This window comes from Triturus cristatus, chromosome 3_2 (genome assembly GCF_964204655.1).
Source record: "Triturus cristatus chromosome 3_2, aTriCri1.1, whole genome shotgun sequence".
Lineage (NCBI taxonomy): Eukaryota > Metazoa > Chordata > Amphibia > Caudata > Salamandridae > Triturus > Triturus cristatus.
Genome location: NC_140584.1, coordinates 926,165,198 through 926,191,743, shown reverse-complemented (window position 1 = coordinate 926,191,743; position 26,546 = coordinate 926,165,198). Strand labels below are relative to the sequence as shown.

The following is a 26,546-nucleotide window of genomic DNA, read 5'->3' as shown; positions in this document are numbered from 1 at the left end:
CGATGTTATGGACTCCCATGTGTGGATAAAGTCTTGTAGTCTGCCCCCGACCGGAGTGGGATGGTCTGGGGGGAGCGGAGGGGAGTCATTGTGCGGGTGGGGTGGCAGAACGGGTGTTGTTGGTTTTGCCCCTGCCCTTATTGTTGTTGCCTCTGTAACCACCCCTTTGATTGCCCTTTGAAAAGGTATTTTGAGGAGGGGACTTGTAGGAGGTAGAGGCGTTATCGGTGGAGGAGCCTCTGCCTGTGCCACGAAAGGACGAGCGTCGAAAGGAACGTTTAGAGGCTTGTGTTTGGAGTGCCCCCATAGACTTTGCTGTGTCTGTGTCCTTTTTCATCTTTTCCAGCGCTTCGTCTACCTTTGGCCCAAAGAGAGTTTGCTGGTCAAAGGGGTGATTGAGTATGGACGCCTGGACTTCAGGCTTGAACCCTGAGATCCTGAGCCAGGCATGGCGACGAAGCAGGACACTTGTATTTATGGCTCTAGAAGCAGTGTCGGCTGCATCGAGGGCACACTTAATGGAGGTGTTTGTAATTAGTTTACCCTCTTGTATCAGGTCATGAGCCTTGCGCTTGTGTTTTTCTGGAAGGTGCTGCATAAGAGCCTCTAGTTCGTCATAGTGTGCTCTGTCATATCGCGCAAGCAGTGCTTGTGTGTTTGCAATGCGCCATATATTTGCAGCTTGGGAGGCGGTGCGTTTACCAGACGCGTCCAGAAGTTTAGATTCCTTGTCTGGCGGTGGGGCTTCTCCTGAGGATTGGGAGTTAGCCCGCTTTCTAGCTGTGGAGACAACTAGGGAATCTAGGGGAGCAGGGCCCTTAATGTATGCAGGGTCTGTGGGTGCCGCTTTGTACTTCTTCTCTATTCTAGGGTTCAGTACTCTGGCCCTGACAGGGTCTTTGAACACCTCTGTAGCGTGCTTGGTGACACCCTTAAGCATGGGTAAAATAGAAGTGGATTTGTCTTGTATGTCAAATGTGTCCAGTAGGAAGTCTTCTTCCACTGGTTCACTGTGCATGTCCACCCCATGGTAGTGTGCTGCTCTCTGCACTAAATGATGAAACCCTAAGGAGTCCTCTGGAGGAGACGGCCTGGATGGGTATAGGTCGTCCTGAGGTACATTGGGTATATCAGGGTTATTGTAATCCTCCCATGGGTCTGGGGTCCCTGGTGGAGTGGGATCCATTGGGACGTCCGCCGGGTAATTGTCCGGGTCCCCATCATCCGGATCTGGGGATGGGGCCGGATCGTAGTGAGGTGGAGGTGGCGGAGACCTGGGAGGGGGTGGAGGTGGTGGAGGAGGTAGGGGAGGCGGTAGTGGGGAGGGCACTCTGAGGGGAGAAGTAGCAGAGTCCTTCCTTTTGGGTGGTGGAGGAGGAGCCGGAGTATCAAGGCGTCTTTTCTTGATAATTAAAGTCAATAGTCCAGTCTTTGGATCTTTGGACAGAGTCTTTTGTAGAGGGTCTGGTGTAAACAGAGCCAGTGGCGTCGAATCGTCCGTCGGCACCGGTGATTTCGGAGCCGAGGACTTCGATGGTTTGTGTGCGCCATGCTTTTTTGGGGCCTCCTGTTTTTTCGGCGTCGAAGGAGTTTTCGGAGTCGGAGCGTCGGTGCCGACAGATTTATGTTTGTTTGGTCGGCACCGAGAGTCCAGGCTTCGGCACCGGTGGCTTCGGAGTCGAGCTGGATATTGCTTTCTTCGGTGCCGGATGCTGTTTTTCGGCACCGGGCGTCGGCTGGCTCGATCCCGAGCTGCCGTGAGACTTTGGATGCTTCGACACCGAGCCCGAAGGTGGGGTGATCGAAGCTTTGGTCTTGGTTTTGCCCAGGCCGGCAGGCGAGGGAGTAACCTGAGTCTCTTTGGTTTTGGGCGCGGGGGTGGGAGGGGGCACAGTACTCACGGCCCGCTGCGCCGGTGTGATGTCCTCCACGTCGGAGTCGTCGGCTTCGGAAGCGCTGACGACGTCTTCTTCCTGCTCGGTGTGTGTTTGCCCCGAAGCTTCGGCACCGTCTCCGAAGATGTCCGGTGGAGCTGCAGACGATGAGTGCGCCATGGTGCGTCGAGCTTTTCGATCCCGGATGGTTTTCTTCGATCGAAAAGACTTACAGGCGGGGCAGTCTCTGGCCTCGTGTTCTGGAGAGAGGCAAAGATTACACACCTGATGGAGGTCGGTGTGGGGAAATTTAGACCCACATTTTGGGCACTTTTTGAACGGAGTCCTTTCCATCGGCCGGGACCGGAGTCGAGGAGGGCCCGAAGGCCGGTGCCGATGTACGGGATGGAGAAAAGTGCCGCTTCGAGAGATGAAGATGATGATGAAGAAACTCGAAGATACGAGGATTTTCCGTCGAGGCTGGAACCGTAGAAGTTCGAAGCCGGAGCACGAAGTGTTACATCCGAGTCCGATGGCGGAAAAAAACAATCTGAGGATGGAGCCGAAGCCCATGCGCAGTACGGACCGAAGGAGGAGTCACCAAACTCGTGACTTCCAAAGACTGTCCAAGAAGAAAAACAAACTGCAAACATCCGGGCCCAACACCAGATGGCGATCTATGCTAAGTGTACAATCTGCAGCTCATATGCCTCGAACAAACGTTTTCTTTTCATTATGAAATACCATGATGTTGCACTCAATCAGAATTAGGAGTCTGCTCCCCAATATAAACGTTCATTTGTGCCGCATAACATTGCAGTTACTCTGAGTATGCATATAGTAATAGTAAAGAATAAGCTACTTTTCTTTGCAATCATATTTAGAGGTATATTTCATACAAGTATCAGTACCAAGGAATGTGAGCCATTCATAGAGCCTTGTATGGGTTGTAGTGATGTGTGAAAAGCAAAGCTATCCAGCAGAGACACAATATTTACTTCAAGTCATTCCCTACCAAGGAAGAAAGTACATTTAAGTATCTCAAGGTTCATTCTTATCTATAGAACTGTACTGCTTACTTGAATAGGCAGCCAGGACAAAATCTATTACCTCCTATGACAGTGCCCAGATTGCTAGAGTACACTTCTCAACCTGAAAACAGAACTTCCGCAAGTTCGGAATAGGAACAATCCTTCCTCTCACTACCATTGCCACTGTGCTGTAAGAGCAGATATTCACTCATTTCAAGTTGGGTACAGGAAGAAGGAGGATGCAGGCAGTGGAGGGGTTAATTATCTGCAGAGGGGAGCTTGCTGGACCAGCAGATATGTTTTAAAGTAAGAAGACTTTTCATTTCTAGCATATGGCATGCAGAAAAAATGACCTAATGCCACAGGAGGTGCTTATATGGATATAATGAGATTCCACTCGCACACTGCCAGAGGTCCATTTGGAGTACTGTAAAATGGATAGAACCTGCTGCCAATGGACAATTCAACATGAGTAAACTGAATGGAGAACTGTTCAGAAGAACCAAGTATCAGTGAGTACTGATCTGTATCCATAGTCTATCATTCATAGTTCCAAAAATTTAAGTCTGCATGTTCTTAAAACTGCTACTAAAACTTAAACAGATGGGGCTATCATTTGGATGGTCAACAACCAAAATCCAAAGTAACATACAACATTAACAAGCATTTACAACGCAATCAGTCTCACCTTTGGGACCCTATATGTATTACGTTATGTAGCACATTAGCCTGGGTGTTGAAACATCTACTGTTCTTTAACATGGAGGGCAAATAAGCACCAAACTGCGTGACACACCAGGTATGGGAACACATGGAGAGAAATATTGCCTTTCAGAGGGAAATGGTATAGTCCAAAGCTGTGTTTTTAATATAAATTGAGGGCCTTCGGTGGTCATATCACTGAAAATACAAGATATGTAAAAAATATTATTGTCTACGGGTGCTTGTGGAATACAATTTCTATGGACTGGAATCTAAAGAATGCTAAAGTGATTCTGGTATTTTACTGACCTCTGCTGGTCGTTTTCTATCAAGACAGATAAATAGAGGCAGTTGAACAGAAAAAAAAGTCCCTAAGCAGACAAGTCTAGGGCTGATCTCCAGAGCCCACAAAGTACATACACTTATAAGTATATACTAAAGTATATACAAGAGGTCGTGAATGCTCGACCTAAAAATGAACATGCATAGCTGTGAGAAGTGAAACTGAATAAAAGTTATTAATTTCCAGGCAGATTTTCACATTACTACGGTCTGCCTTGGAAATGCCACAGTCTCCAGCACCTAAATACAGGGTTTGTAGATTACAAAACTGTGCACCAGGCTGTACAGTTTGAAGACAGAACAGCGAGCAAAACACGAAAAGACGTACCACTGGTATTGGCAGCCTGAACCACTTCCATGTAGGATGAAGGGTCATCTGCTTTAATGTATGAGTCGATTGCTTCTTTCACCATACCCTTCTGAAGCTGCGCTTTGGCCAACTGACTCCATACAGCAGGTTCATTGCAGCGCTCTGCAAATTCGTATGCTCGATCCAAATTTCCAATGTGCTCAATAAGTACCTGAAAATTCGTAGTAAAGTGGTAAATTAACATTTTCACTTCAGTTATAGAAAAGGAACGGTGAAAAGATATTGTACTATTTAAGTAACATTCAAATTCTGCACATTACAAATTATTTTCAAGTACTGTAGAACACCTTTCTTTTCAAACACAAAAGGCGATGGGAGGAATGCTTGCAATTTGTCTAACCACTAGCAATCACCAGGGTAACATTCCAACCAATCAATCTTTTGCCCACCAGGCCACCTAAGTTTGGCCATATGGAAATCAGAAGAGACGCTGCTACTTTAGAAACAGTTCAGCTCGAACTACAAGGCCATGTCTTTACTGAACTGGAAAACAAGCAACCCAAAACCGGTTTCGCCCCGTTAGGGCTTGTCAGTCAGGTGTAGATCAGTTCTAGTGGTATATGAGCACTGGACCCATATCTTGGCACACCTGTGGCCCTCGTGACAATGGCAACAAGCTACACCCAATCAGGAGGAAAATGGTCTTGGGGGCTTGTATTCAGGTTTAGGGAGGGCCTGGCTTGGCAGTTCGGACTGGACGGTTCCTAATGGAGCAGGTCCGAGACTCATTTGCATGCGAGTGGGTGCAAACTGAGGTGGCATGTCAGCAAATAAAGACTAGGTTGGAATGCCACTCCAAGTGATTGACAGTGGTTAGACAAATTGCAAGCATTCCTCCCATCACCTTTTGTACGTTTGACGCACCTTCCTTTTTGGACAAGTTTAGATATCCAAAAATATATCCAAGCCATATTTCAAGTAAATGCTTTCTGCATTCAATCTTTATTGGAAAGCATGAGCAAATTGTACAATGTGTAGCCTGATTGCAGGCTACAGGAATTTAGTCAATAAAGTTATCTTTAGGTTTTCAATTGTAGTAGGGTCAAATTATGAGACCGAAAGCAATTATGGGATTACAATTAAAGCAGAATCCAATGACATTTGTGATTAGTGACAAATGCAGAATATTAATAAATAACTTATCTTTGGTAATGCTTTTTTCTGGTGTATAATCAATCAAAATGCAAATTTCCCATCCTGTGAATTTCCCCAGGGGCCAGACTGGATCCATAACCTTTAACCTTTAACCTTTTTTAGTAATTGTTAACATGCACTGGTAGGCGTCACAGTCAGATGCCAAGGTTGGATGGCCTCCTGAAGTGATAGTATAGAGCTGTATAAAAGCAACACCTCTGCAAATTGATATTAGGTTTCCATTTGGAACTCTTCCATGTCCTCAAATACAGATCGCGAATGACAGATTACAAATGTGATCAGTGTGCAGATTCTAACTTAAGACCTTATTAGAATCCTAAAAGTTCACCCTACAAAGCAGGAAGCAGGTTGGGTGGTAAGGGATCTGATAACAGAGTATCCATCAGAAAAAGTATTACCAAAATAAGTAACTTGTTCTACTAATAGATAATTCTACAAGCAGATTCTTTTAAAGTGTGAGTAGATGCAAGAGCAGTAGCTCCCCAAAAAATTGGAGAGTCTGAGCAGTGGACTTTACACCACGAAGTTCTGCAGAACAAAGCAGACAAAATTACCTTTCCTGCAGATCCTCGAGTTGATAACACAGTAGCTGATTAAGGTTTGTACTAAAGCCCTTGGCAATGATGATATGAGCCAGAAGGCCCTGAGGAGACTCTCAGCCAGGGATTAACATTTTTATACACAGGAAGATCCATCTGGATACGGTTATTTTCTCAACATCTTGTCCTTCCTTAGCACTGGCATAACCAACAAAAAGCTGTTCGGAATAGGAGTACCAGGTGAACAATCTATATCAAAACTAAGGGCTTGCTTTGCATCAAACCAATGAAGCCTCTTTGCATCCTTAGAGGGATGTGGCGGAGAGAAAGAAGTAGGAAGTGTGATGGATTATCTCACGGGGAAGGGTGACCTCTCTTTTGGTAGAAATATTTCAGAGTTTGAAGCACCAATTTATCTGAGAAAAAGGTGGAATATAGGGAATGTACTGACAGCACCTGCAACTCAGTAACAATGAATAAAGAAGTGATCACTAACAGAAAAACACTGAATGATCAGCAGCCTCCTGGAATAGCTTTGCATTGGCTTAAACGTCATGAATCGGTGTACCAATTAAGGTCCCACTGCAGCATGATAAAGGAAGCAGAAGGAAAGATATGTGTGACCTTTAAAAGAACTAACAGGTGACTTAAATAAGGTGTGGTCAGGCACGAAGATATGCTAAAAGGGCTTACAAATGGACCTTTAATAGTGCTCAAAACAAAGCCTGATGGGGTAGTGATAAAAACGAACATTAGCACATCATATAAGTTGGCTTGCAGTGCGTTTGACCCAACGGCCCTTGCACCGGACCACAAACTTCATCCTGCTGCAAGAATAAATAGATTTAGTAGATGGGTAATGACCCACCAGGATAACTTCAATCAGTTCTGTGGGCACACCACTCTGTTTGCGAGATTGTGCAGAATTGGGTGCACAAACCCTGTTGCTCAGACAGCAGTACCTTCCAAATCAGATAAGCAGAGGAGGGCAAATGATCCAGATGAGGTCTCAGAATATCACTATTTCGGCCCAATACAAGGCTATCAAGATGAGTTGAGCATGGTACCTCCTGATCATCTTCAGAACTCTGAAAAGAAGCAGCAGCAGTGGAAAGGCATAAAAGACTGCAATCCTACTGCAGACAGAATGACTCTCGTAGGAACTTTTGCAGTGGAAACTGCAGCCCATAGAAGGGGCAACATTGCACGTTCTTGGAGGAAGCAAAAAGATCTATTAGGTGAAGATACTTTGAACAATTTCCAAATGCAGACGCCATTTCAGTCCACCAGATTACATCTGCTGAGCCAGTCTGTCATGGAACTGAGGGGGCTGACCAAACGACTGGCTGTCGGAGACCCCCTGAATGTTGGGCTACAACCTCTGTGCTCTCTGGCACATCACTTGTGACCCCACAATGTGCTGCTTTTTAGAGCACCACAAAGAGGTCATTATGTAGATCAGAATTTGGACAAGTTTCCCTTTATACATGGGAGAAATACCTGCAGGGCCAGTTGCATTGCACTTCATTCTAGAAGGTTAATGTAGTGCCACTGCATCTTTGGATAAAAAAAAAGACCCCGATTTCTAATTCTTCTAGGTGACCACCCCAGTCCAAAGACTATGCATCCATCACAACTGTAAGCGCTGGGTGGGGAAGGTAGAACAGCTCGTCACAAGTCAGGTCGGTGTCTTTCACCCACAACTGAGGGTCCCAGAAGCAACGCCCACTGAAAGCAGAGGTTCCACTGTGCAGCTTGCATGTGCCAATGGGTACGGGGAAGTAACGATGCAGGAGGTCATGAGACCAAGGCTTCAGAAATTGTATGTAGCTAACACATACACAGGCCCCCGCCTACCTCAACAGACTGCTTCCAAAGTGTTGTGACCTCACAACAAAGTAGAGAATAGCCTGTGGGAATAGAGAGCTGGTACATGAAGGTACCTGTCTTACAAGCCCACAGACCCCATACAGGCCCCTGGGATCCATACATGAAGGTGCATGTTCTATAGGCACACAGACACCATCTAGGTCCCCGAGATTCAAGATAGAGAGGATCTGGGTCAAAGTCAACATCTCAAACTTGTTCTTCTGCATGACAGTGTTCAAGAGCCAAAGATCTACTATCGTTCTGAGACCTATGTCTTTTTTTAGGCACTAAAACTTACCAGGAATATCCCCATTGCCCTTTCCCACCTCAGAAAAATCTTTACAGCCCCCTTGAAGAACAGGTTCTGAACTTTCTGGGAAAGGATGGAGGCATGATTTAGCAAAATGTGTACAAAAACAGGAGAAACATGAGAGAGTAGACAAAGGCATAATCATATGAAAAACCTGCAGCACCCACTGGTCTAAGGTATTTGCACGCTAGCTGGGCATCTTTCCCCCAAAGGCTGCACATGACCATGGGAGGGGAAACATAGCAGCTTGATTTGAGTTGTGGCAGGGGGTAAAGGAGGAGGATTTCTGGACTTGCCGCACCTGCAATATATCTGGAGCTGCCAAATGGCTTTACAGGCTGGTGCACAGACAGCGAAGATTGGCTTATGAGATAGGTGAGATGCTAAAAGAGTATCCCATGAAATTTCATATTGTTATAACTGTCAAGCAAGAAAGGAGCAGACCATAGCACGGCTGTTGTCTTTGAAGTACTCAAACGCCAAATCAGTCTCTTTTCCAAAAAGCCTGGGGCAATTAAACAGCAGATCCAAAAGGGATGCATGCACATCCATAGAAAATATATCCGTTGCATCCAAAGACAAAGCCGCATCACAACACTGCTGCATACTGCACGCCCAACAGTGCGTTTTCAAAACCAGCCCACATAATTTACTTGACTGCGTCTGGTCCATCACAAACTGTTCAGTACGAACGCCTTACTGAATTCGTCAGAAATGAAGGGCAAGATCTTGGTGGATAAAGTCCAGAAGGCAAGTGTGCAGCACCTCAGCAAACAAACAGCACTGTAGAGATCCCATAGCCAAACAGGTGTTTAAAATCTTTTTAATCAAATGAATCAATGCACCAAGATTCCATGTCAGGCGGGAAAGTGGGCAATACATTAGGGCTGACTCTGCTGGTGGAAGCCTGAACCATCTGGCTTTCCTTCGGGTGTGGTGTCAGAAAGTCTGGGATATCAGATGCAGGACCACTGATGGTGTTGGGCGTGGCTTGTGCAAGTCTGCCATAAGGGCTTCAAGATCAAAGGCTCAGGCTGCTAGAGCTTCCTCAAATTGGCTTTAGATTCTACAGTGGGAAACTGCAGGTACAACACTTCTGAAGCTCTGCGTGCTAGCAATGCAAAAGAGGCCCTCTTCTCAGGAGGAGGCCCCAGTTGAGAGTCCAACTGTGTCTCAGGAAGATGTAGTAAGGCCACTAGCGTTTTGTAGGTTTAAATACAGACCATGGTCAGTGTGATGAGTAAGCAATTTTCCACCTGCTTATCACCCTCATCATGCAGAACATTTTGAAGAATTTGGATAGCATCTAAATCAGATGCAAAAGAGAAAGCCTTGAACCTATTGTAGTGCAGGCATCAAGGATGGGGCACTTGCGAAGAATCTTCCCAGATCATAGGCTCCGTCGTAGTTATCTGGCGTAACAAGATAGTATCTGAGATTCAAAGTCCGCTTTGGATCCCAAACCGTTGTCAGGGTTTGATAGGAAATTGGTGTAGCCTTGGGTACAGGTAGGGCTAGCTGGAGGGTCAACCAGGTCAGTTGGTGCTAGGGCAGCCCCACCATCAGAAGCCTGACTGGAGCCCCAGCAGATCCAAGGGGGCAGATGTGCTCCAGAGGGACCCGAAATGGTCCATAAGAGTTGCAGCATAGTCTCTTTAAAAGCCTCTACATTCTGTGGGGTCACTGATGGCCCAGGACATTTAGGGACATTGGCTCTAGATAAGGATAGGTTCAGAGTTGGATGGAGGAAGTCAGATCCTTAGAGTGTAGACTGAGTGACTGCCCCCCAGATTGGGAGTGGTAAGAAGGAGTAAAAGCCCATGTGGGCATCTTAACTGTATGGCCTCACTGGTCTTCATTCTTAATCTTTGACTTACACAAGGACTGTGACCTGTGGAATGAAGAGACGACCGAGCAAAAACAGATACTTGGAGCAGAATCAGCCTAATTTCTTGCATTCAACTATGTACATCTGTACTTCACAGGCCTTGGTGGCCTTTGAGCACATCAGGGAGCATTTGTGCAGGGCTTAGAGCCATGCTTGGAACCCAGACAACATAGACCGACACTGTGTGGCTCAGTAACAGACATCTGAGAGGAACTCTGGACCTATATTGATAGGCACTGAAAGAAGGGAACTGATGTCAGCGTGCAGAGGTGGTACCTATATAGGGCTCCATGCCATCACTATTGAAAGCAGGGAGAGCATTTCATGGAGTCAACAGCATCACCTACTGGTGAGCTAAAGCAATTACTGCAAAAAGTTCCAGATCCAGTCGGGTGCATGGGGAAATTCACAAGCTGTGATTAGAAGTGACAATCAGAACAAGAACTTGGTCAACATAAGTCTATTCTTTGCAAATGTCCCATGTAGGCGTCAGAAATATACCAAAATACAGTACCAAAAACAAACATATTGGAACTGTGCACAAGATGCCACCATCATCCTTGAACAGATTCGTACCTGCACAGCAGATGTATTGACATCAAATTTCCTGAAGATAGCAAAAGCCTCCTCAAACAGCTCATTACTGATGGCGATATTGGCAATGTCAGGGGCATCGTAATTATCCAGACGATTGATGTACTCCATGACACGGGTCCGGTCAGCCTTAATGGCTGTGAGAATGAGAAGATTCTGCAGATTCCTGCATTAAAAAGAGTAACACTGCTGTTGCAGAAACCGACCAGACAATTTAAAAAACATTTAATGAAAACATCAATGTTAAACTCAAAATTCTGCAAGTACAATCAATTCAGGTAAAAGTATTTCTGAAATCTACAGTTTCATTTAATTTCAATATACACATCTTGACTTTATTCTAAAACAATTACAAAAACCATCACCAAGATCTACATTGACATCGTTGGTTGAAAATAAACCTTTGATACGATCTCAAGGGAGCAAAAATATAACATTTTGCTAAAGTGATTGTGCTAATTCCTTATATACGGATCAACAAGTTGATGGGACACTTCTGGTGTTGTGGGGTCCAGATAACTCGTATAGTCACATGGCTGAGGTATGGTCCCCACCCCTTGAGTGAGGCGTTTGTGGTAATGTTACCTGCGACAGTGTGTTAAGGAAAGGCCTGCTCAGCAACAGATTGTTGCTATTTCACCATAAAAGAGTACATGGAATCTTGGCCTTCACCAACACTAGCTTCTCCCAATGGCCCTCATTTTGTGAGCAATGTCTTGGAAGGTACTCAGAGTGGGCGAATGTGCAGCCTGGCATGCAGCACTATGACAATGCAAGTTATCATACCCAATAACTTCATTATAATCCTTACAGTAAGATAGCATCTTGTCTGAAAAAGAGGAAGCTGCCTTTTAAATGCCATCACCCTCTCTTGGTGGGGTATGTGTTCCCGACAACAGCGCTCAGGATAGACCCTAGGAAGGGTGGGATCTGTTAGAGCTGGAGATGTTTTTTTTTTTTCTCACTTTTATGGGGAATCCTAGTTTGTGGAGTAAGTACAATTCTGTTTGAGTGTGTGCTAGGCATTGTTTGTAGCAGCTTTTAATCAACGAGTTGTCTAGAAAGGGAAAGATGCAAATTGCCTTCTTGCACAAATGTACTGCAACCAGAACCTTTGTGAATACCGTTGGTATTGGTGAAAAAATGGATAGATGGGGATGAGAAAGTAGAAGTCTTTTAGATACAATGCCGATATGAAATTGCTTGGTCAAAACAGCAGGATGACAAATTGTAGGATGGCCATATAGAAATGTTATGACAGCATGCATTCCTTAAGAGGCCTTAGGTCAGATCGGTCTGAGGCATATGTCCTTTTTGGGGATCAGAAAGAAGAGGAAGTCCACTTCTTTCAGTGTCCTGAATGGAGCCACCTCCCTGTTTAATTCTTTCGAGCATCCCATTGACCTAAGGACCAAAGAGATACTAGCCATTAAAAAGCACATTAAAGAGGTTCCGTTGCACCTCAGACCAAAATCTAGAGAGCCATAGCCAAGAATGCTTGCATAGCATGTTGCTGGTATTGATACACCGGGCAAAGTATCAGAGAGCATCTGATAAGAGTGTTGCTAATCACACTGCTTTCCACCACTAATTACTGTCCCTTGTTTCTGTGGGCCTCAGAGGTGCTTCATGAGCTCAGAACAGAACATAGAGGACAGTATTGGAATACTGGTTGCTCCATTACCGGTAGCTTATTCTCAGAAGACATGAAACATGTAGAAGTATGTTTGGCCACCGATGCCGCTTGACTGCTACCAACTATTGAGGAGCTGATGATCCTTCGCTAGAAAGATATGCAAGTTAGAAACAAGTTTTGACAAAGGATACAGAATGACAAGTGAGGGACACGCTGAACTTGGAGCCTATCATAGAAAAAAAAATTCTAACATGGATTTTGTGCTCAAGCGCAATGTACATTGAGAGAAGAGACACTGCATCTCGTGACTTGAGATCATTCTACAAATTGAAAAAGAAAAAAAAAGAAAACTTGTAAACGTTCGAGCCCAACATTAGATAGCAGGTTTATAGAAAGCATTTGTATCTACAGCCACACATGCTACAAACACACACATACTTACAAATGTACACACATATGCTTTTAATATACATACATACACACTGAAAAACAATAAAGATTAAAGTGACGCTATAGTTAAAATAAAATCTTCTACATTCACTGAAACAAACAATGATTGAAGACGGGGTCGGATTGGGACCAAAAATCGGCCCTGCAGCCCCCAAAAAGTGGCCCACATACAAGGAGCACAACCTTTCACAAAATATTGCTTGGTTAGCATCAGGGGGCTCATGTTTGGAGAAATTTGTGGTACATTAAGCATTTTTAAGCTTGAAGGGTCAGTAGCATTGGTGAAGACTGGAAACACTGCAGCTGTAAAAACTGAATACTTATTTCGGTCTCAACGCCTTGTACAAGGTTGCAAGAATCCTGCTCTCAATCAACTAGGTCCTGGACTCGGATTATAACATCAATCAGAAATCTAGTACAAATTGAAGGGGCAAAAGAGGTTAGGTCGGGATGCCTGGGAAAAGAACCTACAATGACAAGTGGAAGAGAAAAAGCCTCTCTGAAATTTCTTCTCTTGATTAACTACATATGGTTTCATAGAATAAAACCTGTTATTTTCAGTAGCGCTCGCTTTTGTTTCAGCCCCCTTTTTTATACCAGTAATTAATAATAATTAGGGCTCCCGGTTTTATGGTATTTATTTTTCTGACATTTCCGTCTGTATTTATTCATGTTGATTTTTTGTCAATTTAATTTTTATCTATCCATATTCATTATGGGGTTTGTAAAAAAAAATAAAAGCTGAAACTGGTATATTTCCACATTTATTTAATCAATAAATATGAAGTCATGCTTGAATGCCTGCCAGGTTTCAGTGATATGAACACCCGCAGAAGATAAATCAATGCACTTACATGAAAATATGCACATTTTAGTATCAGCCTTGTGCATATCTACAGCTGTTTAAGCCTCTTTACTAAAATTCCTTTTTTTAAACCCAGTTACCTATCAATCCACACAGTTATTGGCCTGGCAGTGGTGGCAAAATCCATTTATGACTCAAAAAGCACCCACATTCCGTTTTCATCTACATTTCAAAACAAATACAGACAAGAAAATAAATGGTTTTCTGTCTGTATTCATCTTTAAAAAAAAAATAAAAAAAATAATCAGAGAAAACGTAAAAAAAGGGAGCCTTATTAACCTTTTATTCACTAGTATAATACAAAATATGCCCACCATTGCTGTGGCCTGAGGCAGTAAATCTTGGCTGACAAAGGCGCATCGAGGCACCTGCAACAGTCATCAGCGAGATTGACCAGGACTAGCAAAGTCCTAGTCTTGGCCTCTGGATCCTGCCAGACCTCAAGACCTCCCCATTAGTGGCATGATGTGGCTGTTGTGGTAATGCCTGCTGTGCCCAGGGCTGCCCATCAGTCATGCTGTCAGCGCATCCTCTCCCATCTCATTAAGGGGAGAGCGGTTGGCAAGAGACTCATTGACTGCACCCTATCTTATGACAAGATGAGGTGAAAAGGCAAGAAACTGACAGCTGGAGCCTATGCATCACTGTGCAGACTACAAATTTGTGCTTCAGTTCTCGAGGTTGGAAGAAGCTGTATACCTGCCCTGAGAGTCTATCCAATACCCTTAACTGAAGCCCAACAGGTCAGGTAGGTGAAGGTAAGTAATTAAAATAAAACCCTGTGAAATGTTGTGTGAGTGTGTGTGTCAGGGTTGGACTGGGATTCAAAATCGGCCCTGGCAAGCTAAAAAAAAAAAAGAAAAAGTGGCCCACATTTGCATTTTGCCTTTCTGCAAAACACTGCTTCGGCGATATTGTATTTAAAAAAAAAAAAAAAAAAAGAAGGGGTGGCTGTAAAAAAAAAAAAACATGCACGGATTAGTTTACACTGGTGAAACGCCTGAAAACAAGTGAGGCCACTTTTGCTCAGGCCCCCTTCCCCCGCTCAATATGCAAACATTAATGGTCCAGCCCAGTGAGAGAGATAGGGAGTGACATCTCTGCCCGGTGATAAAAAGAGGTAATGGGCGCCCATCTGCCCCAAAAAAGGCCGCTCAGGCACCCACTGGGCCGCTGACTGCATCCTAACAACGCAGAAATCGCCCAAATCGGCCCCCCAGGCTGCCCAAAAAAGCAGCCCACAGCTGGAACTGGACACCGGCCCCTCGGGCATTGCCCGTGTGCCTGAGTTACCAATCCGACACTGGTATATGTGCTGTGTATATGAGTGATAGCATACAAGAACCATATTTACCAAAATAAATCTAGCCCCGATACATGGAGATAATTATTAACATATAGGGACACCCACTGTACATTTCGAATTAAATGGGAGCCAAACGTTTTCCTTGACCTAGCACACCTTTAAAGTACTTCGGTATTTAGTAAGTACACTTTGAGACAATGGTTTTTGAGCAAGTTTGTCAAAAGTTTGCTTTAAAGTACACTATTTAATCTCCTTTTAAAGAAGCTTTTTGACTTTGCTCAACCCCTGCATGCAAGGGACAGGCATAATTTATTTTCCTATTTAATTTCTTTCATAGCGCTATGTCCTAGAGTAGGGTGACATAGCGATTAACATCATACTTACATACTGTACACAGAAAATGAATCATACAAGTGTGTAAACCTTCGTGCGGGTTCGTGGGGGATGGAGGGGGTGGGTTTAATTAAACTTAACTACCGGGTTCCACACCGCCTCTGCTCCTGGCCGGGTCTTGCGTTTTCCCAACAGGAAGCAACCGCAGGCAGCCTTCCTGCTATCCCCTAAGCCAATCACAACGCTGCTCTGGCAGCATTGTGATTGGTGCGGATGGCGCCCAGTCGGGCGCCTATGGGGAGACCATTTTCTCTATGTAGGCTGCATGCAGCCTACATAGAGCAAAGGCAGAATGCACATGATTAGTTTGGTCGGCCCCAGAGGGCCGACCAAACAGTCGGGGACCACAGCATTAAGCAAGCCACGCCTGCCCGACCCGCCTGCCCACCACCACCAGGCATGCCCTTCTGCATTTAATGTTTCTGCTTCTCGCACTGTGAGAAAGCAGTGGGGGGACGCTCCTCCGCCCTAATGGAGGAGCCACCCCTGAAACAGTATCAAGAAGTTGCATAATATGTATTTTCGTGCCCAAAAATTTCATAAACTGCAGCATAATTTGGTCCTCCCTACTGCATAATTCCAATGGTATTGATTATAATTTATAAGCTATAAGTAACAAAAGAGTAGTAACCCATTGACTTTTCTACATAAAATACAAATCTGTGATCTGCTAGCTACAACATGTTGCGTTTGCAGCAGGTATATAAACCCTCACTGCTAACTTTTGATGAGTTAAACCTGACTAGACAAAACACAGATTGCCCCAGGAAGTAAATGCTAAAATAAACAAAATATTCTGGGCGTGTGCTGGGTAGATAACAATGAAATTCGAACCGGCCAGGTTGAGGTGAAAATCGCCACAACGCCTGGCCTTCCAAGGAGGACTTTCAGCCTTTGTGCACTACCCCACCCTGCCCATTAGGGCCTAAATCTTAAATCCTAGTGTAGGAGGGGCAAGTGAAATGTGAATGACATTGCTTCACTTCTAGGACCGGATAGCACCATGGGGTCCAAGGTGAGAACTGACAACTAAGTTAGAATGGCCCAAAGACCCTCCCACACCATTCTCCCATAGGTCTCTATCAACCTGTTCCCAAGCTCCACCGACTTGCAGACTGTTGTACAAGCTCCTCCCTATGCCTCCCTATGAACTAAATGAGAGAAGCCAGATAAGCAAAAGATAGAAAAACTTGAAGAAGTGACGTAACTTTGGTAATGCTTTCTAGTAGAAACTATGTAGACACAGATTCCTCAACTTTTAAATATATCCAAGTCGTCAGACTGCATCTGTAGACTATTCCATAGTACCTATGCGTGCCGAAAGGTGGCACCATGCAGCTATGCACTGATGCAGTTTCACTCTGGAAGAGACGTGCAGGGACTATATAGACACCATTTCAGCACACGCGGACATCAGTTTAGTTTGAAACTGCCCACAGACATAGAGCCCCATAGGCAAACTGACAGACCAGTGTACAGATTCCTAGACTTGGGATCTTATTGCGGAGTAGAGTCCAGTCACAGAACTGGGCGGAACGGTATGGAATCTGTGGCTAGATATTCTCTACCAGAAAGAGTGTTGCCGAAGGGAAGTTACTTGTTCTTATGACAGACTTCTAGCTGCAGATTCCTCACCTTTCAGATAGATGAATGAATGATGAGATTTATAAAGCGCATGTCTACTCCAACGAATGTCCTGACGCTAGAGGGAAAAAACCCTACAGAGAGAGAGAGAGAGATAATCCAGACTAGGTAAATAAAACTGCTCTGTGCACCAAGAATAGGGCTTTGAATAATATCTGTTTCCTGATGGGCAGCCAATGGAGAGCATTCAATGCCGATGTGATGGACGAATACCTTGGGAGACGCAGAAGAAGCCGGACTGCCACATTTTGGAACACCTGATGTGAAGGAATCAACCTGTGAACCAACACTCTCCTCGCATCCAAAGGGAGGAGGGGAAGGAATTTTTTTTAGGGGGCCGGAGGATGGCAAAGCTGTGGCCCACCACTGCCAAGATCTGCTGCCATATAGAAAGAGCAGTGTCAAATTTCACCCCTACATGTTTTACCACAGCAGCAAGAGTTACCAAAGATCTTCCCACCAATTAGATAGATGAGATCCTAATGGGATGATTTCTGTTTTCTCCGGGTTGCATTTGAGTTGGCTGCCCTTCAGCCAATCAAAGATGGCACGGCATGCATTCAATCCATAAAGGATGTTGCAGTAGATGCATGGGAGCCATTAAATGCTAAAAGCAGCTGGGTATCATCAACGTATCAGATGATTTGACATCCTAACGGCTCAACCACAGAGGCCAGCGGGGACAAAGATATTAAAAAGGGAAGGCTAAGCGAAGAGCCTTGTGGCATACCTTGCTTGACAGCCTTAACGTCTAAGAAAAAGCAAGCCAAACCGACTGGCATCGGGAGTCCAAAAATGACTTGCATGAGTCCCACACAGTACCCCTCCACACCTAAAGCAGACAATTGGTAGAGGAGGATAGAGTGTGGAACAGTGTCAACGGTGGTGGACAAAACCAGAAGGATCAGAATCACATGTTTTCCCACATCCAATGACCATTTAATATGGTCCGATATCTCCACAACAATCAACTTCGTACTATGATGGGACAGAAGCTTAATTGACAGGGATGAAGCAGCTTTCCTAGCTTAAAATACTCGGAGCTGCGCAATGACCACTTTTTCTAACATTTTAGTGTGGGCTGGAAGAAGTGATATTGGCCTAAAGTTATAGAAGATGTTAGGATCTAAGGCCGGCTTTTCTAGCAGCGGGACCACTTTGGCCAGTTTCCAAGTGGCAGGTAGAACCCCTAGAACGAGAGACTGATTAAAAATGGAATTAAGCAGGGAGTTGATCGTTGCGGCTAGCATCGAAGGAGGGAAAGCATCCAACGTGGAACCAGATTTACATTTCAGGATTGCTTCTCTTGATTGTTCCAAGGAGATGGGCTTGACTGGCTCATCCTGCTGCTAAAGCTGTCCAAGGCCAGGGCTCCAGCAAGAGGAGAGTTCTCCTAGCAAACAGGCAGAAAACTCGGAATATCAGAATTATGGTCTCGAAGGAGGTGGCTAGACCATTACACAACTCTTGAGCAGGAGCAGTTGCCCTTTGACAGGGCTGCACAGAGAGGAAGGTGTTCACAATTTTACAAATTACCCAAAGATTGTGCTCAGCGCTCATTTTTTATCCGCAAACAGCCTGTTGGAGAAGAGTGATAAGCTCCAAGCCCAGCTTCAAAAATCTCCTTCCTATTGGGAGTATAGCTCTTCTGCCAATTCCGCTTTTTACAGGATTTGCGTTCTGTAGCTAGGAAGTCAGAGAACCCAGAGGTTGGGAGCCTACCCTCTTTCTTCTTCCGTCCTTGCAGAGGGGCCAGCACATCCGCTGTCCCTACTAACCAAGAGTTGACATCCCTCTCATTACTCTCTACCTCATTAGTCAGGCGGGACTAGGAGTGTCGTACAAGTTACTTACCTTTGGTAACGATGTATCTGGTAGAAACGATTCTAGCCGCAGATTCCTTAACGTAGAATTATCCCCAGGCGTGAGACTGGATCCAGAAAATTTTCTGCCACAGCATCTCTGCGCGTAGGGGGGCGTCACCTCGTGACCCCGCCCTGACGTCATCCGCGGACGTGATGTCAGCAAGGTCACATAAGTCCCACTCCGGCACGCTGACCTCAGTTTTCTTCTGATAACTTTTCCACGCCACAACGCGGAGCCATCACAAACAAAACTGTGATAGTATGGGAACAGTGTGCAAAAAAAAAAAAAAAAAAACAATCAGTGAAACAGAAAGGGAAGGAGATAATGGTGATGAACCGCACCATTAGGGACAGTACCAAGCACTGCGTTACAGAAAGTCATAGAAAGGAAAGAACAGAGCACCGCTCTGAGAAGCAACGCCGCACAGCGAAGGCGATATCCCCCTTAGAGACAGAAAAACATGAGAAAAACTTTGGGCAGACGACAGAAGTCTGCAACCCCAATGTGAGAAAGTGCCATCTTTCTTGCATGGTATGCCCCCACTTTTTGCTGAATGTACTTTGACTAAATGTGCCCTGGACTCCTGCCAATCAGGTGCCCAGGGCCTATGTTCCTTCCCTAAACAAAAACCTCAAAACCAAATTGGCAAACCCTGGCCACATGTCAGCCCCTGGTAAATGGTACCCTAGGTACCCAGGGCCTTGTGACCAGGGAAGGCCTCTAAGGGCTGCGGCACTCATTGTGCCACCCTTAGAGGCCCTGTACCCTAGCACACACACACACTCTGCCCTGGCAGGCTGAGTGTCTGGGTACAAGACAAAACAGAGTCGACATGGCACACATCCATGTGTGCCATGCCCACAACCTACACTGCCCTGGCATACATCAGCCACCCCTCTAGCTGGGTGCCCTATGCAAGTGGTGTGGGCACAGAGGCAGGAGGCCTGTGCCCCTACAGTACCCAGGTCCATTCCTGGGCCCTGTAAGTGCAGTGCTGCCATTTAAGAGTACATGGTGCTGGGAGATTGTCAAACATGAACTCCACAGCACCATAATGGCAGCACTGAAGACTGAGAAGTTTGGTATCAAACTGCTCAGCACATTAAACCCACACTGATGCCAGTCTGGGATTTAATGTACTAAGCACCACAGAGGGCATCTTAGAGAGGCCCCCTGAAACCTAACCTACAATCCACGTCTGAGGCTGCCCAGGCTACCACACAGCAGACATGCTGCTGGACCCCTGGGTAGGAGAGCCCCTGCTCTCCTGGGTCTGCAACAATGCACATCCTGGGAGCGGTGCTAAATCTACTCCCCCAGGGTGGGCAGGGGGGGAGCTTCAAAGGCATGCCGCCTCTGTGAGCTTCCCCAGGCCACTGCAACCCCTCACTCTGGCGGGAAGCTTGGCAGAAAACCCCAAATAAGGACAGGGGATGTGCCAGCCTGCCAACCCCACCCCTCAGGTGGGAGAGGCGAGGTGAAGCACATCTCCGGGCTCTCGCCATCTTGAAGGTGGGAAGCCCGGCCCAATCAGGATTAGGCTACTGCCCCCCTCCCACAGGAGAGAGGCAGGATAGGGGGTGTACCCGCCCCACGACAGGGACCCATTGGTCCCTGCCCTTCACCTACCTGTAACGCCCCTAAATCTAATATTTAGGGGCACCCTGAACCTTCCTTCCCCAGATTCCAGATTCCAAAATCCGAAGAAGAGCTAAAAGAAAGACGACCTGCCCTGCAGCTGCTAAGAAGAGGAAGACACCAACTGCTTTGGCCCCAGCCCTACCGGCCTGTCGACCCTCGAACCTGCTCCTGCTCCAACCCGGCATCTCTTGTGGCCAGCAAACCTCACAAACCCCGGAGGACCTGGCTACCCTTTTGACTCTAAGCCCCTGGGACTCCCATGAGTAGAGGCTCTACTCATAATCTATTCTAATCCCTGGCATCAGCCCGGAACCGCGAAACCTTCACACTCTGCATCCGCCAAGCCTGGCCTGTGCTGGAGTGGACAGCCCCACGGCGACTGTGACCCCGAGTCCAGCACCCAAGGACCTCCCTAGACACTCCTGAAGAAGCCTGCAGCCTCAGAACCAGGTGCCCCCCCAACCGCGATCAACAGAGGGTAAGATTTCCCGACACCAAAAGGCACCCCTGCACCCGGCGCCCCGCGGCCCCCTGTGCCCAATCCAGGGGTACTTACCTATCCTCCAACTACCCAACTTACCTCTCGAAGTGGTGGTGGCACCTGAAGAATCTTCGTCCCCGAGCTTGCAGTCTTTTTCTATACCGGAGCTTACCCATTGAAACCAAATGAGCGCCCGAAGGCTCTAAAGCACCCTGCACCCAGCCGCCCGAGTGGCCCTGGTAGTGCAACCTCTACACCTATCTACTTCCCCACTTGCCCTGAGTAAGTGACCAGGAGCCCAGCTTCCACAGCCGCGTGGCCTGGTAGTCAGCAGCCACCAACCAAGGCCCCCCTACCTCTCATAGGATAACATTGGACCTAACTCTCTCTACACCCGGCCGCCCTTGTGCCGCTGAGGGTGAACCAACTGTACCTACCTGACCCTGCGAGACCCCAGAGTCTATGCCCAGAACCTTAACTCTGCCAGTCGAGTACTTACCTTTAAACCGATAACTCAATTTTCTCCATAGGGTAACATTGACTGGTTTTTCCTGAAATTTCTTCAAAGTGTGGACTTTTCAAAACTTAAAATATTCACCAAAAATTAGCCGAGTAACGAAAACGAAAATACTCACCTGCTATTAGGTGAGCTCCCAGTGCTGGATCTTGGTGCCCAGCACTGACTCTGAAAAATACTTACAACTGTACTTACCAGTAACCCAATTTTCTCCCATAGGAAATCATTGACTGTTTTTCTGTGAAATTTCTTCTAAGTGTCAATTTCTGCAAACTTTAAATATTCTTTAAAAATCGTATATTTTATGAAAATGTAATTACTTACCTGTTTTGGATAAAGGTCCCAGTACTGCGTCCAGGCACCCAGTACTGGATTACAAAAGTAACGAGAACATACTTTACCTGCAACTTGAATTTTCTGCCATAGGGAATAAGTGTCAACTTTTAAAATAGCAAAATATTGTCTAAAAATCATCACAGTAATTAAGTCGACTTTTATCACTTGATTCCAAGTACTGATCCAGGACTGAATCTAAGATCCAGTTCTGGAATTCCAAAAGTAATCCTAAAAGTAATCTGTTGCAAATAACTTGAAACTTCCATTGAACTCAATGCAGTATTGTGTTTAAAATTGTGTTGCCTATTACAACCACTTGTAACTTTCTACAAAAGTCAATTGCATATTGCAAAAGTATTTATATAAAGCATCTCATTCTGAGAAAGTATATTTGAATACCTATTGTTGGTTCTAAAATAAAACAAGCATATATTTTTTATATATAAACCATTGGCCTAGAGTTCAGTTATTGAGTGTGTGAGACCATTTGCTGACTGAGTGTGTACAACAAATGCTTTACACTGTCCTCTGATACTGCCTTACTGCTCGACCAAGCTACCACTTTAGAGAGTAAGGTTATATCTAACTTTAGCCTCTGCCAAACCTCTGGGGACTGTGGACTCTGTACACCCTGTACCTATTTGGGAACAGTATATACAGAGCCACTTTCTCACACCCAATCTATAACAGTGAAGGGCAACAAGTCCAGAACAGAGAAGTAACGAAAAAGTATCCCAAGACAACACCATCAAGGAGCCTTTAGTGTGAAGAACTATAGGCCGAGGCACAGCCAAGAGACCCCAACCCAGAGCACTGCAGAGGAGTCAGAAACCCTAAGCAATGAAAAAGGGAGAAGACTATAAGGAGGCCCCACACTGAAAAACCAGGGTGTAGGGATGCAGAAGTACACATGAACCTACCGTCCAATCATCAGAAAGGAAGAAGTGGAACAAATAAACAGAACGAAGCACCCTGCCAGGGAGGAAGTGAAAGAGGGCACCTGCAGAAGACAAAGCCAACTGGAGGTGGGCGAGTGCCGAAGACCAGCTGAAAGGTCCTCGCTGAACGGGGAGGAAGGGCGGGTCGTAAAGGAATCTGCGGCTAGAATCGTCTCTACCAGATACATCGTTACCGAAGGTAAGTAACTTGTACATCTGATAGAGACTACTAGCCGCAGATTCCTTAACGTAGAATAGATACAATAGCCATACCTAGAGTGGAGGAGGGTCTGCGAGAAAACCTCACCAGCTTGGAAGAACACAGGGCCCCAACAGAGGATGTGTTATGGGGACAGGAAGGACGGCCCAGCCCCACCAAGCAGAAGTAAGCAAGAACAAGGAGAAGGGAAGGCCAGGATACCACAAGCCTACCAGAGGAGCAAAGGGCGTCCGCCAGAAAACCCGGAGGGACAGACAGCACCAAGCAAGTACCAAAGGAAGAAAGGACTCACCTGCAAAAATCCAAGGAGAAGAGGTGGAATGGAGGCATAACCCACCTCAGGAGACCACACACACACAAACCGAAGGGGACGGCTGAGCAGGTAGCAGCCCCGAGGCAGGGAACAAGGCAGGAACGACCCCCACAGGCAATAAACGCAGACGGAAGAAGAGACCGGAGCACACAGGCACACGCCGAGGCCCACGGAGGGGGGACCATAACTCCCAGGCGTGCGCAGCAGGCGGCTGGTAATACCAAGAAGTAGTGTGCCCAAAACAAGCCGAGCGCAAGACGAAGACAGAGGCAAGGGAACCCCAGAACTAGTTCCAGAGAAGGACTGTCCCAACGGCACAGCCCGGCCCACTAAGAGAAGCGGGACTGACCAGAAGATAAAGAGAAGATCCAGAACACCGGAAATAAAAGCTAGCTCTCCTGGAACATAAGACAGAGGACCAGGCCGAAACGTCGGAAAATAAGGTGGAAACACCAAGACACGACGCCGTAGACGGCACGACAAAAGTCAGGCTGTCGACCAGCAGCTGAAGAGGGAAGGCACAATGCACAGAAGCAGACATCCCGCAGGAACAAGGCAAAACGTACGACAGGCAATCCCTACAGAAGAAGGGTAGAAACACCACCGGATACTGAGCGGGACAGAACCCAGGGCAGCACAAGCAGCGCCAAGGCGGAAGAGAAACAGAGACCGCACTAAGCGTCATAAAGTGACGCCAGGAAACGCGAGGAACCCAAGAGGGTATCCACACCCGCCCAGTGGTGGATAGAGCTATACAATAGTCAACAAGTACCCCACCTAGGTTATGACACGTCCCAAAACAAACCCGGGGAACACCTCTTAGGGAAACCCGCAGCAGAGGCCAAAAACAGAAAAGACCTGTAGGTATCACCACAGGCGGCTTACCAATCAGCCAAAAATACACAGATGGTCCAACCTGAAGACCTATAGCCAAAAACCACACAAAAGTTGAAGGGCTGTACCAGCAGCCAAAAGTACAGAGGGGCCAACGCAAGGACCCCGAAGGCATTCCATGCCACACACAGCACACAGACGTGCAAACCGAAACATTAGGCCCAACGAGAAAGGTGGGATAAACACCTCCCATAAGACACCTGAGGACCGACAAGCCGAAGCTTACGGAGGGGGAGAAGGACGGAGCCCCGCAAGAAGGCGCTGAACAGCAGAGTGCGCGTGCGTGTTAAAAAAAAGAACCCCATCAAAAGGCAGGTCAGCAAGACGCTCCTGAAAATTCTCTGGAAAGACGCTATCCCGCAACCAAGCATGGCGGCGGAGGGCCACAGAACTCGCCATAGCGCGGGCGAGAGAATCAGAGACATTCAAGGCCGAACGGAGAATAAATGCAGCTAACTCCCGACCATCCAGCACACGGTGCCGTAGATCGGCACGGGCACCTTCGTGGGAAGTGTGAGACAAAAGGGACTCCGCGGAATCCCATAGGGTGGAGGTAGCCCTGGTCAACACACAAAGCACGTTGAGCGCACGCACAGCAGCATTAGTGGAAGCGAAAATGTTACGGCCCTAGGAGACCAACCACCAGGCCTCCCGTGACGGGGGGAGCAACACTGAAGGCAAGGAAGGAAAAGCAGTCTGCAGGACAGGGCCATGGGCAGAGGGGTGGGAAAGAAGGCAGACTAGGCCGTGCGGAGCAGGACGGTGGAAAAGTGGCTGAGGCACCGGATCCCCTGTAGCAGGACGCCCCCAGAAGAGAGTAGTGGAGCGAAGCTTCAAATGTAAGAAGCAGCTCCCCTCCACCAGAGCCCTGGTAGAGAACCTCCAACAAGTGGTCCGTTGGGAGTGGAGCGACCGGGTTGCCCATCTGCAAAATGCCGGCAGCCGTGGTGATGGCCCGGAAAGGCCGCACTCTCCTCCGTAGGGCGTCGTGGGGAAGAGAGCAACTCTTCCGTTGGCGAAGGATGCAAACTAAGCCGCCCATCCCCTTGGCCTGCTAGAGGAAAAAACAGCGAACCCGTGTGGGATGGAAAACCCATGGACGAGTGATGGGCCTAAGGGGTCTCTGGAGAAGGTGGAAAAGCCGGCAGGGCAACCAACTGCAAGGAGCGGGAGAGCAGTTCCGGGGGCCGCAGACTTGGAGACGGTGTAGAACCCGCCCTGGAAGACGCTGGTGAAAAGGCCACGATGCGGCTACCAGTCTCCGGTGAAGAAGAGACAAGGAGACGACAATCCTACAGAGAGGAAGGGACGTCCGGAGAAGAGTCGACAATCTGACGTTGGGACGGCGCCGGGGCGTCCGCTATGGGCACCGGCATGCCCTTGATCGGTGCAGAATTGTCCACCAGGGGTGCCGAGTCGACCTCCACCACCACGTGCCTCAGAGGAAAAAGGGTCGGGCCGAAGCAGCCAATGAAGGGCGCAGACAAGGCACCGGCTCGACCTCCGATGAGGCAGCCGCCTGCACAGAGGACCGAGAGGGAATCTTGGAGTTGCCCCGAGTCCCGGCCTCCAACCGCGGCGCCGCCAGGGCCGGGGAGGAAAGCAGTCGGTGCTGGAAGGGCGGCCTCTGGTAAGACAGCTCCCTGCCCAGAGGACAGAGGGGGACTCTGGGACGAGCCATGAGTCCCGGGGACACCACAGGGAAACCCGGGGGGTTTTGTGGTGAGGGGGGGGGGGGGGATGCCGTGGGTCAAAGAGGGGAACCACGTAGGGCCGCACGACAACTCCACACCTCCAAAACCTGAAGCCAAACTAGTCGGCGCCGGGGGCAAAGCCGCCGGCGAGTCCGCAGAAGGCCCTGCGCATGGCGAGGGATCCGTGGACGTCCCAGAAAGAAGAGGGGAGCCCAAAGAAGCCTGCAGAGCCGTAGTGTAAGCCCTCATTTGGGCCAGTGTCGCCCCAACGCCAAGAAACGGCGGATAGGATGGAGACAGGCAAGGGCACACGTCCCGAGAGGAACCCGCGCCCTCTGCCGATTGAGGACAGGGCCCCGGCGGCAAGCTGCCGGACTTACCAACGGGCGAGCGACTCCAATGGGGCCTTGGCGAAAGATGACGCCGCAGCTGAAATCGTCAATTTCTGGACCCTTCCGGGGACGGGCGCTGTGACGAGACCGATCTGGACAAGCAATTTCATATGGTACTCCCTCCAGGACTTCGGCTTGAGCTGCCTACAAGTTTCTCAGTCCGTCGAATCATGTTGCTCGCCCAAAAACAACATTCAAATAGAGTGAGGGTCCGTCGCCGACATCTGACGCGAACAAGAAGCACACGTCTTGAAACCCGAAGGAATTGCACACTGTTCCCCCAATG

At 47.4% G+C, this 26,546-nt stretch overlaps 1 protein-coding gene across 2 annotated transcripts in view; it reads right to left on the bottom strand.

Moving 5' to 3' along the window:
- The window catches only part of CLTC (clathrin heavy chain), an 853,725-nt gene that overhangs the window by 293,324 nt on the left and 533,855 nt on the right, over nucleotides 1–26,546 (bottom strand). For both annotated transcript variants that reach the window (XM_085649401.1, XM_085649400.1), the window contains exons 20-21: nucleotides 10,657–10,840; nucleotides 4,278–4,470 (exon numbers count right to left, since the gene is read on the bottom strand). In XM_085649401.1, the coding sequence (XP_085505527.1) occupies nucleotides 4,278–4,470; nucleotides 10,657–10,840 (377 nt within the window). The remainder of the gene's footprint in view (nucleotides 1–4,277; nucleotides 4,471–10,656; nucleotides 10,841–26,546) is intronic.